At 47.6% G+C, this 12,946-nt stretch overlaps 1 protein-coding gene across 1 annotated transcript in view; it reads right to left on the bottom strand.

The window, feature by feature from the left end:
• CSNK1G1 (casein kinase 1 gamma 1) overlaps nucleotides 1-12,946 on the bottom strand; it is an 88,636-nt gene that overhangs the window by 49,047 nt on the left and 26,643 nt on the right. The window contains exon 3 of the mRNA XM_030955000.1: nucleotides 5,948-6,360. Coding sequence (XP_030810860.1) covers nucleotides 5,948-6,125 — 178 coding nt within the window. The 5' untranslated portion in view covers nucleotides 6,126-6,360. The remainder of the gene's footprint in view (nucleotides 1-5,947; nucleotides 6,361-12,946) is intronic.

The following is a 12,946-nucleotide window of genomic DNA, read 5'->3' as shown; positions in this document are numbered from 1 at the left end:
GAGGCAGTGAGGCACACCTCTGTGTCACAGAGCATCTCTCCCTGTGCTCTGACACTCTTATCCTATCACTCAGCATCCTCTGCTTCCCCTGCCAGGGAACTGGAGCAATCACTCCCCTCCACCTCCACCTCCACTGGGCTCATGCCTCAAGCAAACTCTCCTGGAAGAGATAAACAGGGAAAAATGCTTGGGCAGTCCCTGGACCCCTCTGTCCCAGTCCCACTGTTCCCTTGGAGGAAGGAAGCCCCACCACAAAAGCTCCCTGTGGATTTATTTAGGGAAATGTTGACTTCTGCCATCAGTATCACAGCACAAGTCAGGCTTCTACTGAGCAACTCCAAAATTCAGGAGCAATCCAGGAGGGAAGTTATCAAGGCTTATTTGTAGCATCAGCTTTGCTCAGCTCTCTTACTCATTTATTTTCTAATTCCTGTAATGGATATTGATGCTAGGAGAGCCCAGCTCTTGAGAAACCCCAGGACATGGAGTGACATCATTCAGAGCAGGCAGGAGCTGGAGCAGCTCTTCCATATCCACATGACAGCACTAAAAAACCTTCCATGTCCTCCTCAGCACAGGATACAACAGCACAGGGAGACTCAATAAAATTAAAGACATTATGAACATGGGAAAAGACATACAGTCATCTTTAAATCCTGAAATATCAGAGGAAATTCAGTTTACATTATAACAGCTTCATGTTCTCTGCATTTAACTTCTTTTGATGCTTTCCCTGCTGTATCACTCAGGGTATTTCTGGCCTCTAAATCTGTGACTGGGGGTTGCCAGGCCCAGTGTGCACCAAGCAGATTTTTCTGACATCCCTCAGTAATAGAAGACATCATAGCTCCAACCTGTTTAGGTGCCTTGGTGATGCACAGGACAGGGATTTAAATGTGAGGTTAGATACCTTCAGAGGGTGTTTTCTGCCAGCAGAGCTGAAAGCTGAGCCCCAGTACTAACCCCTGACACACAGGGGGGGTTTCCATGTATTTCTTTCCATGTTTTAGAAAAAGACATAATATTATGCCCAGACTAGAACTAAGGGTAGAAAGGAGATTCTTCAGTTTCATCAGGAACCTGCTGACACCAGGAAGCACTGAAAGAGCTCACAGGCCAAATCCACAGAAAAGCAGGTGGCAGATAAACCCCTCCACCCCTGAGACAGACCAGGGCTCCAGCCAGCAGCTGTGGGGAGAAGATGCGAGGACATTAAGGGAAGGAAATCTAAATACACTTGGATTATCTGCTCTGCATTAGCTACCAGCAAACAAGCCCCACTGGCAGCTCCAGCTTTATGTTGCTCCCTGAAAGTGCCTCTTCCTCTCCTTGGATGGAAATCCCAGAATGGTTTGGGTTGGAAGGACCCTAAAGCCCATCTCATTCCACCCCCTGCCATGGACAGGGACACCTCCCACTATCCCAGGGTGCTCCAAGCCCTGTCCAGCCTGGCCTTGGGCACTGCCAGGGATCCAGGGGCAGCCACTGCAGCAATCTGTGCCAGGGGCACACCATCTTTACAGGAAAGAATTTCTTCTCAGTATTCTATTCTTGCAGTGGGAAGCCATTCCGCCTTCTTGTGGCACACCAGGTCCTTGTCCCAAATCCCTCCCCAGCTCTCCTGGAACCCCTTCAGGCACTGGAAGGGGCCCCAAAATCTCCCTGGAGCCTTCTCCTGTCCAGGTGAGCGCCCCCAGCTCTCCCAGCCTGGCTCCAGCCCTCAGAGCATCTCCATGGCCTCCTCTGGATGTGTTCCAGCAGCTCCATGTCCTGCTGCTGTTGGGGGCCCCAGAGCTGTAGACTGGAGCCTAGATCTTTTTTGCTCTAATTGAAACAATTATCTGGCATTTTCAAAACTGTGTATAATTTTAAAATTATTTCAGGTACCATTTAAAAATGGCAGTTAACACAGTTTTTCACCCTGCTTGAAACTGGAAAAATTGTTAGAAGAGCAGCAGCACCCAAACCAGCAGAAAAGCTGCATCTTTATAGGTTGCCAGGTTAGAGCAGTTCCACTGGAACTGGGAAGGTGCTCCCAAAAGTGAGAATCACCCATGTGCTGTCTCCTGGGTTGCAGTTTGAAGCCAGGAACGCTGCTTCAAAACAAGCAAACCAGTAAAATAAATACTTAAACATGGTAATAGCATTTGATACTGGGGCTGTAGTTCCAAAATAACTGAATTTTGGAAATAACCAGTATTTCCAAAGTCATGATTTGAGTGGAATAATGTTAGATGTGGAGGCAGGGCAGGAGCAGGTCCTGGGAAGCACCTACACCAGGAGCTGTTAGTTTCAGACCTGCTGTAGAAGGGACAGTAGATCAGGCATGTCCCAAGTGCCCAGTGGTCTGTCCCTGTGCAGATGCATCCCTTGGGAGATGGATCTTTTTGGGCTTCTCTGCTGCCCCCAGTCCATCTGTACATTCACCACATCTCACTGCCAAGGCCTTGAGAAATCCTCCTGGGGAAGTTTCCCACGTGAATGCTGGGGGCATGATGCATCCCTTCTCCTTTGGAATATCACAAAAGTGTCAGTGGAACTGCCCAGACCTGAGCCATGGACTTGCTGCTCCATCAGAAGCTTTGCCTCAGCTTGAAAGGCTTTTGCCAGCACAGTGACATCCCCTCACCCCTCTGTGGTTGTGCTGAGTGAAGGAGCAGCCCCTGTCAGGGTTTGTTTCAGTGCAGAGGGCACTGTCTCCTGTGAGCCTTTGCTCTCTGTGCAACCTGCCTGGGAGGAGGAGGGAGAGCAAATCCCTGCAGCTTGGACAGACTGACAGCAAAACCAACGGGGAGATCTGTGTCTGGAGCAAGCCAGCACAGAGATTTTGGGGATTCACCCAAATCTTGGATGTCATGGCTGATCACAGCACTCCATACAATGTGAACCCCCTGTGAACCCCCAAATCCATGCAGGGTCTGATGTGGGGCTGGCACAATATTCCTGCTACAATACACTGAGCCACTTTGGAAACCAAAGCTCTTGTAGACCCTCTGCTCTGCAGCTGGCTGAAGAAACAGCCACTGCTTTACCCCATTTCACTGCATTACTCTGGGCCAGATCACACAATCATTAATTTTGTAAAAGACGTCCAAGATCATCAAGGCCAACATCCGAACAAGTCCCACGATTCCCACTAAACCACATCTCCTCCTTTTCTGAACACTTCCAGGGATGGTGACCTCATCTCTTCCCTTTGCTCCAATGCTCATTCACCCTTTCAGTGAGGAATTTTTTCCCTAATATCCAGCCTTACCCTCCCCTGGTACAACTTGCGGCCATTTCTCCTGTCCTATCAAATGCTAAGTTTCATGTTCAGCTCCCCATTTCAGCTCTTTGAGGGCTGGAATCCAACTGTGCTGCTCCCACATGCTCCAAAAAAGTCATGTCCTTGGGTGATCTGTATTTTCAGGAAGAAAGATGAACCCTGAGCAGTGAGCTGGGTATATACAGCAAACAGCTTCATTAGGTAAGTGCCATCTCCTCCCTGAAGAATCAAACAAGAGCAGCTTAAACTGAAACACAACACCTCAAAAAAGAGAAATTCTTCAGGGAATTGGAAAAGCCTATTTTCTCTTTGCTTCTCAGTGCATGACTTTGTTCTGCCTGTGATATTGGTGCTTAACTGCTCTGAAACCATGTAAAAAATAGGCAAAAAGCAGAGGGCACATCATTCATCTTCACAGGACAAAACTGTTATCAGAGACTTGTGTGCTCAGATTTCAGCTGCTGCTTCTCCTTCCCCCCAGCGATAATTACCATGGGCTGTGCAAGAGAAATAGCTGCTATTTGAGCAAACAGGAACTCTTAAAGTGATAGTGACTGGCAAAAAGCAAGAGAAATGGGAAAAAAGAGAGTAATACAGCTTCTGTAAGAACCTTACAACAAATTGTTGTTATCAGTATGTGTGGCTCATTGCCTAAATTTTTAGTAAACTAGAATTAGCAACACATGTATTGTTAAAAAAAAGAAACAGTCAATTAACAGGTGTTGCAATTTAAAACGGACTTTCTCTGTAAACTCACTTTTTCAGAAGTGAAATCTCTTCTGTAAAGTCCATGCCATGAAACTTTACATGAGTCACAAACCCAGTATCACTAAAATTTTGAGAAATGTGACAAAGAATCCTGGAAACAGGAGCTGCCTCCCTGCAGTGTGGGCAGCAGAGGAGGGGAGGATTCTGCCCCTCTGCCCCACTCAGGTGAGACCCCACCTGCAGAGCTGCTTCAGCCCAGGGTCCAACAGCAGCAGGACATGGAGCTGCTGGAACACGTCCAGAGGAGGCCATGGAGATGCTCTGAGGGCTGGAGCCAGGCTGGGAGAGCTGGGGGCGCTCACCTGGAGAGGAGAAGGCTCCAGGGAGATTTTGGGGCCCCTTCCAGGGCCTGAAGGGGCTCCAGGAGAGCTGGGGAGCGACTGGGGACAAGGGATGGAGGGACAGGACAGGCAGGGGCAATGGCTTCCCACTGCCAGAGGGCAGGGATGGATGGGATATTGGGGAGAAATTCCTCCCTGTGAGGGTGGGGACGCCCTGGCACAGGGTGCCCAGAGCAGCTGTGGCTGCCCCTGGATCCCTGAAAGTGTCCAAGGCCAGGCTGGACAGGGCCTGGAGCACCCTGGGCTAGTGGGAGGTGTCCCTGCCCATGGCAGATGTGGAATGGGATGGGCTTTAAGGTGCCTCTCAACCCAAACCAGGCTGTGATTTTGTGATTTGGACACCAGCTGAATAAACTCAAGAGCCATATATCCAGAGGGATCCACTACAGCTGCTAAACCTCAGAGCAGAGCTTGGATTACAAAGCAGTTCAACATCTCCCTGGGGATCCTGAGATCCTGACGTTTGCTGGGGGGGGCTTTGAGAATCCAACAGAGCAATTCATGTTATGTCACTGTAAGGATCCAAATTTATCTTAGCTGCCAATTATACTCATGTGCAGGAAGGTGGGAGTTTCCACCCTTGCCCTTGGTTTCTCTCCACCTCAGGAGTGTTATCTCTGCTCGGATGAATCAATAAAACTTCTCTGATGCAATGCTGAAACCAAAATACCCATTTACTGAGACACACCAGAAGCGAGCTGGTTGATCTTCACACCACGAAACAGCAGCACATGTATTGATGCAATAACCCAGCCTCAGAGAGGGAAATCACACAGATTCATTTAGGATGACAGATTCTGAGCAGGAATCTACAAAGACACTATCAGTAGTGTTACAACCCTTGAGTTATGTGAAGCAACACCAGCTGCTTCCCCCATCTCATTTAAAACACAACCATTGTTCTTTTAGGATGACTTAAGAGCCCAGTGCACTGCTCTGCATTGGTCTCTTAAGTAGTCCTAAACAAACAATGCATCAGTGGAACCATCTGCTTTGGGCAACCAGCTGCAAGACGTGGTCAGGAAACCAACAGACCATGAACAAATGTGGGGCTGGCTGAGGGAGCCAGATGGCCACTCGGCACATCCTGCTCCTCGCCAGCAAGCCCAACACACAGACAGAGCAGGCAGAGAGTGATGGGCCTGAAATTAGGCCAGTGAGGTTAGAGAAGGACATGGAACTGAGTCTGAGTGCTGGGAAAGAGTCTTACCCATCCCTTTAAATGGGTGTTCTAGCTTACAAACAAAAAATAAGAGCAAGAATCAGCAATTCACAGTTGAGATTTTTTTTTCACCTTAGGCAAGACATTCAGCGCTGTGAACAGTCATCATTTGTTGGGATTGTTCAAAATTTGCATCTTTGGCCTCTCCAGTGTATTCCCTTTGACTTTATGCAAATCAAAATCATTCTAAGAGTTACATCTTCTGAGTCAGAAGCTTCGGATAAGACAGCTCAACACTGGGGAAACAAGACAGCGCACGCACTTCTCGAGCCAGGCTAAGTTTCTATGTATTCATATTCCAGTGGTGAAATTTGCACAATGCAGGCCACTAAAATGCCTGCTTCTTACCTAGTCTGAGTTCTCCAAAGTTCCCACACCCAATCTTCTTGCCCACTCTGAAGTTGGGTCCCACCATGAGGACGCCGGAGGACGCCGATGAGCTCGGCCGCGATCCGTGCCCGCTCCTCCCCGGCATTCCTTTCGTCGTCCGCTGCCTTTCATCCTTATCCCTACTAGGATGGTCCATGATCTTAGTGAAATACCTCTGCCAGTAAGCTGGCAGAAAGGAGTTGGAGTACACACTCTCCTTAGAACAGAAATTTATATCCAAAAGTATCCGCGTTGGAGTTCAAGAGAGTCATGGAAACTCATGGAGTTCTTTTGGCACCAGATCCAGTTTCCTAATGCATCTTGATAATGTACCAAAGGGTCGGCTGTGTTCTTGAGAATTCAATAAAGGCAGGTTGCTTTTGGTTTCTTACCTGGGGAAAAGAAGAAATGCATGAAATAAAAATCATTATTTTAAAATACCAGGTGAGAAAGGAACAATGTCCAGAACTTTCCTGGCCTCAAGGAATTTAACAGCTATATGGAAACGTTATCATTTTCTTAACAAGTTTCTGATAAAAAGCCCTGATACCATGAAGAAATGTAAGTGCTGTCCATCCACTATTGCTACTTATCTCATTCTTGGAAGTATCTCAGGCCAGGCTGGATGGGGTTTGGAGCAACCTGTCTAGTGGAAAGTGTCCCTGCCCATGGCTGTGGGTGGATCCAGTTGAGCTTTAAGGTCCTTTCCAACCCAAACCAGTCTGTAATTCCATGATTCCACTGGAGTTACCAGGACTGACACCACATGCAGTAACCAGAGCCATTCCAACTACACCAGCACGTCAGGTGGACGCTGTGAGGAAAACACATCCCACCTTTAAAGCCCCTGTGAAGAGTAGGTCTGGTTTTTCCTCACGTCATACGTTCATCAAGTACTACAGAAAAGCCAGACAAAAAATACAAAGGGGCCAATGAAAGGTGCCAAGAGAAGAAGAAAATTTTGTAGCATTTAAATAAAATTCTCCTTCCTTTTACCTCTTTTCAAGTTGATCTAGATTATCTTGAATAACCTAAGTTGGAAGGGACCCATGAGAATCACTGAAGTCCAAACTGACCTCAGATTTATTTGCTAATTCAAACTACTGACCTACAGAGATGACCAAAATGAAGAGCCAAAGCATGATTAATTATTTTTTAAAAGCTGATAATTCAGTCTAAAGGGGACAAAACATAGATGCTTCTCAACCCTTGCAGGTCAAATGGTTCTTCTGTGCACAGGAACGAGACCAGAGGAGACTGGCAGGAGCTGCAAGGAGCCAGGAGGTCCTGCCCCACAGAGACAGTCCAGAGGTACCAGTGTGGTGGTTGAGCTTCCCCTCACTTCCCAAGAAACCAGCATGATACAGGGAAAGGTTTCAGGATGTCTGGTCTGCACAGGTGCTGCATCAGGAGATGGTATTGGGCGCTCTTGGGGTGCAGTTCTCAAGCAAGGATTAGAATAAACACACCTGGAACTACCCCCCATATCCCAGGATATAAAGGGACAGGAACACTGCTGCATTCAGATTTTCCAGATGTTCCTTTGTCATTTTACCAGCAAGGTTTGTGTCCTACTTCCAATGCCTCCAAAGCACTCACATAAGTGCTCAATGAGACCACCCAACCAAGAGTCCCATGGAAGGACACAAAACACAAGCACATGAACAAGGGCTCAGAAGTTACTCTTCTCAGGCAGCTGGCTCACTTCTCCTGCAACAATACCTCTGTAGAGGGCTTAGCAAGAGTTCCTTCTGTTCATTTTGCCATGAAATCATTAAGGTTGGAAAAGACCTCCAAGAGGATCAAGTCCAACCATTAACCCATTCAGTGATGATCCCCTGGTCCACCACAGGATGAAGCTAAGCTACTTACTTCCAGTTATTCAAAAATAAAAGACAAGGATTATTACCCATCCACACAGCACAGAAGCAGAAGCCCTTCTGAAATCTCACTGTGCTTTCCCTGGCCTCCAGCTGTGGAACACTTCTATTTCTGAAGACTTTTTGTTTGACCTAAGGCACCTGGATAGAAGGTAGGGGTCACTTGTGCTGGATGCACAAAATGCAGGGAAGTACCAGTTGAAAATTCCAGTTCTTGAGTACTTATAGTATCACAGAATGGTTTGGTTGGAAGGGACCTTAAAGTCCATCACATTTAATTCCATCCTCTGCCATGGGCAGGGACACCTTCTACTAGCCCAGGGTGCTCCAAGCCCCATCCAGGTGGCTTTGGACTCTTCCAGGGATGCAGGGGCAGCCACAGCTGCTCTGGGCACCCTGTGCCAGGGCCTGCCCACCCTCACAGGGAAGAATTTCTCCCTAATATCCAATCGAAACACATCCTTTCAGCTTAAAGCCCCCTTGTCCCGTCACTTCTTGCTCTTGTAACAAGTCCCTCCTCAGCCTTCCTGTATGTCTGTCCCCTTTAGGTACTGGAATTCTCCTTGTCACTTGGGACAGCTGTGGATCCCTGCAGAAAACGTCACACAGCATGTCTGCAGCATATCCAGGAGGTCTGACAGTCACCAGGTCACCTGAGAACCTCCATGTCTCAGCCACACCACCAGTTTGGCCATTAACCAAAGTGACAAGCTCCCAACACACTCCCAAGCAATGTGTGAAACACCATTTGTACCTCTGGCCTAGACAAAAGGGCTGGAGATGTTCATGTACAAGAAATTATTTAGCATTACCAAGCTTTACTTGTCCCTCAAATTAATTCCAGATTTAATACTCAGAGCTGAATATGGATAAGCAGGAAGCACCCGTTACCAGCGAACTGGCTGAGCTGGTTTTGCATCACAGACATCCCCACACACTCTCAGCTGCCACGCTTGGCACAGACACAGCAGAGCTGTGTTTGCCCTGTGAAACCAGTCAGCAGGAGCAGTGATGAGGCTCTATCAGATATCACAGAATCACTTTGACTGGACTCCACCCCAGGCTGTCCTGGGAGGAGAGACTGGCTTCAAAACAAACAACATGAAAAAGAACCATCAGTGAAACTACAGAGTTTTACCGCTGAACTCGAACCAAACGTGAGAATGACTTCTAGCAGCAGGTGGATTTACTCACACTCACACATTTTATCAGGTCTTTCCTGATAAAATTTTGGAAAAATAAAACTGAAGCATGGGAAGTTTTGGTCTATCTGGTCTATCTCTGCTATGGCAAGAGAAGTAGACACAGAACATTCCAGCCAAATGTTTTATTTCCAGTTAAAGCTATCATCTTCCATATAATACAACATATGGGTCTGGCACTTGGGGACATGGCTTAGTGATGGGCTTGGCAGTGCTGGGAGAATGGCTGGACTCAGTGATCTCACAGGGCTTTCTCCACCTAAATGATTCCATGGTGCTGGAGTGTTCCTAGGGTTGGATCACTAAGAAAAATGAGCAGGACACAGGAATTCTATGAGTAAAAACTCAGTAACACTTTGGGAAACACAGTCGAACTTGCCAAAGCCAGAGAAGAATTTTTTCTCCCTGGAGACCAAAGTCATTATTTCAATCAAGACTGAATAATTTATGACAGAGAACTACCTACAACCTCAGAAATGGAAACAGAAAAAAATCTCCAGCAAGAGCACAAACCCTGCCGAGTTCATACCTTGCTCAGCACATCTCAGATGGGACAAGCAACCCCATTATCCTCAGGCAAACCAAGCACAAGTCCCACCACACATCTTGTGGCTCACAAAGGAAGATGTTAACAGTTATGAGCTCCTTCCCCCGCTCCCCATCTGGATCAGCTCTCCCTGGGGAGAAGGATGGAAAGGTCAGCCTGGCAGTCTGCAAACACTAACCATCCTCCCTCCTCTGAAAGCCTCCTGCAAACAGGAATTCAGAGCAGCATGAGGTGAGTGAACCACGCCTCTGAGAAGCTCTTTATCACAGCCAAGCCGAGGAGCAGAGCCCAGCTGCTGGCACACGGGATCACACAAAGATCTTACACCATCATTACCACCCACTAAAAGTGTAAGTAGAAAATATGGCACCAAATATGGCCTTTGAGGACCAGCAGAGAACTCTGCTGGCTTTGGAGGGGAAGCAGCAGAAGAATGAAGACCAGACTGTCAGTCACATTAATATTTAAAGGCTGCTCAGAACACCAGGATGACTTCCTGTCATGATTGAAACTTTTTTATAATGATTCCTTCCTACCTTTCCACCCACTCAGCAAGATTGCTCCTCAAAGTTACTTCCATTTGAACAGAGCTGCATGAAGATATTTGCCTTATGGTGAATCAGCCCAATTCCAGGATTGATTTCACTACCATACAGTTGGAGACACAGGAACAGTTATTTAATGAAAGAAACAGGCTTGAAAGGAAATTATTTGCAGCACAGTTAGCTAAGTAAAAAACAACAGCACTGTATCCTACACACTTCCAGACACTTAGACCCAAATCTATGTCACAACCTCTCCTCCACTGATAAACCCACAGCACTACAGCTAGGAACCAGCTTCCAGGTGGTGTTAAATCATGGAATGGTTTGAGTTGGAAGGGACCTTAAAGCCCATCTTGTTCCACCCCCTGCCATGGGCAGGGACAACTTCCAACATCCCAGGTCCTCCAAGCCTGGTCCAGCCTGGACTGGAACAATTCCAGGCAGGTCTGGAGGGCAGCTGCTGTTTGTGTTGATATCCACAATCCAGAGTGAAGGAGTGTTTAATGAATGGCACAGAGACTCTGCTCACAGCCACACCATTTTTTAGGGGAGCCCTTCAGATGCAGGAAAGGACATCACAAATGAGAGGTTGGTGCAACGAAACCAAAACCCTTCTTGTTCCTCCTTTCCCTTGTTTCCCAAAGGAAAAGCTCACTTCCCTTGAACTAAAACTTCTTTGACCTCCTCAAGTTACTGTGGACACCATTCCATGGCAGGAACAAGTTTTCTCAAAGTCTTGGTTTGTGGCACAATTTCAGAAACCTGCCCAAACTGAAATAGTCAATGAACATCCCCTTCTTCAAATTGAAGCGAGCAGGCCTGGTCCAGGTCTGTGTGCAGTTTTGATCCCTGAAGGAGTCACTACATGCCAGAAATTAAACTGAAAATGCCCGGTGGATGAAGCAACACCCTGAAAAGCAGGAATTCAGCCCCATAATTCCTTTTTAAATCTTTTAAGAAGAGACATCCAAGAAAGGCCCATTCTCTGCTGGGATGGGTGAATTCACCCAGCTCTCTACAGACACAGGACCACAATTCCTCAAAGCAGCTCCAAGATCATTGCTTTAGGACAAGGCACATGCCTTCCCACAGGGTTTTCCAACATCCACCCCACGTGCCTGTGTAAATACGTCTGGTAAGTCTCCTGATGTGGAGAGCACTTTCCAGACAAGATCGGCTACTTCCCACATGACTTCAAAGACTAGAAAATCCTCCAGGGCTCTCAACTGACACGTTATAAACACACAGATATGAGCTCACCAGCTTCCACCCTCACACTGTGTAAAAAGTAGAGCCTTCAGCAGCAGAAAACTTTGCCACAGACTGGGACAAAGCACTCACCCTCTGGAAAAGGAGAGCAGCCAAGCTGCAGGTAAGGAGAAACATTTTGAAACCAGGACATACAGGACATGTTGCTCATGTTTTTAGCACCTACCAACTCATTTTATGCTTACACCCCTAAGTTGAGAGGATCAAGCTGGCTTTGTGTGCTCTGCCTCACTGTGTGCATTAACAGCTTCCAAGGTGTCAATGCTCTGCCTTTATTAAAGTGCAATTAGGAAAGCCTTCATTCCCAGCTCTGCTCTCTTCTGCATGGTCACACATCTCCACAGGCTTCACATCCCTTAAGGCCTTCTCAGCCCCCTGCTTTTATCTCCCCAATTTCATGATGCTGCATTTCTCATCCTGCTTCTGTCCTTCCAACTGGCCACAACAAAATTTTCTTCTTCTGCAGCATTCCTGTTACTTACTCCTGACAAAGTCACTGTTCTAATAATAAGAGTTTTGAGATTTACCCTGCTCCTGAGGAGACAAATGAACAGATTATTATTAACAAATATCCTATGTTAGAATCACAGAATCCATAAGGTTGAAAAGGCCTTCTAAGCTCATCAAGTCCAACCATTAATCCAGCACTGCCCAGGCCACCACTTAACCATGTCCCCAAGTGCCACATCCACACATTCTGAACACTTCCAGGCGTGGTGACTCCACCACTGCCCTGGGCAGCCTGTTCCAATCTTTGACAAGGTTTTCTATGAAGAACTTTCCCCAATACCCAAACTAACCCTCACCTGGCACAGCTTGAGGACGTTTCCTCTTGTCCTGTTGTTTGCTCCCTTGGAGCAGAGCCTGAGCCTCCTCAGCTGCCCCCTCCTGTCAGGAGTTGTGCAGAGCCAGAAGGTCCCTCCTGAGCCTCCTTTCCTTCAGGCTGAGCCTCCCCTGCACCTTCAGCTGCTCCTGGTGCTCCAGACCCTTCCCCAGCTCCATTCCCTTCCCTGGACACCCCTCAGTGTCTTTCTTGCTGTGAGAGGTCCAAAACTGAGCCCAGGATTCCAGGTGTGGCCTCAGCAGTGCCCAGTACAGGTGGTCAATCCCTACCTGCTCCTGCTGGTCACACTGTTGCTGGCACAAGCCAGAACATTGCTGGTTTTTTGCCACACCTGGGCTCATACTGACCATTACAGGTCCTTTCCCATCAGGCAGCCTCCCAGACACCAACTCCACACCTGGAGTGTTCCACAGGGTTGTTGTCACTGAAGTGCTGTACCTGGATTTCACCCTATTGACCCTCACAGCACTGCCCTGTGCCACGGATCCAGCCTGTCCAGATCCCCCTGCAGAGCCTTCCTGCCCCCAGCAGATCCATACTCCTGGTGTCACCTGGAAGAGGGTCCTGCTCTGGTTCTTGGCTATTAGCCAAGCCAAGGAAGGGAAGATGGAAGTCAAATACATTCCCCACTCAGACATGAGAAATATCTTTTTTGGGGTTGTTTTTTTTTTTTTTGCCTTTTTGTTTCCCA

Source organism: Camarhynchus parvulus, chromosome 10, assembly GCF_901933205.1.
Source record: "Camarhynchus parvulus chromosome 10, STF_HiC, whole genome shotgun sequence".
NCBI lineage: Eukaryota > Metazoa > Chordata > Aves > Passeriformes > Thraupidae > Camarhynchus > Camarhynchus parvulus.
Note: the sequence above shows the minus strand (reverse complement) of the source record. Positions and strands in the feature narration are given on the sequence as shown.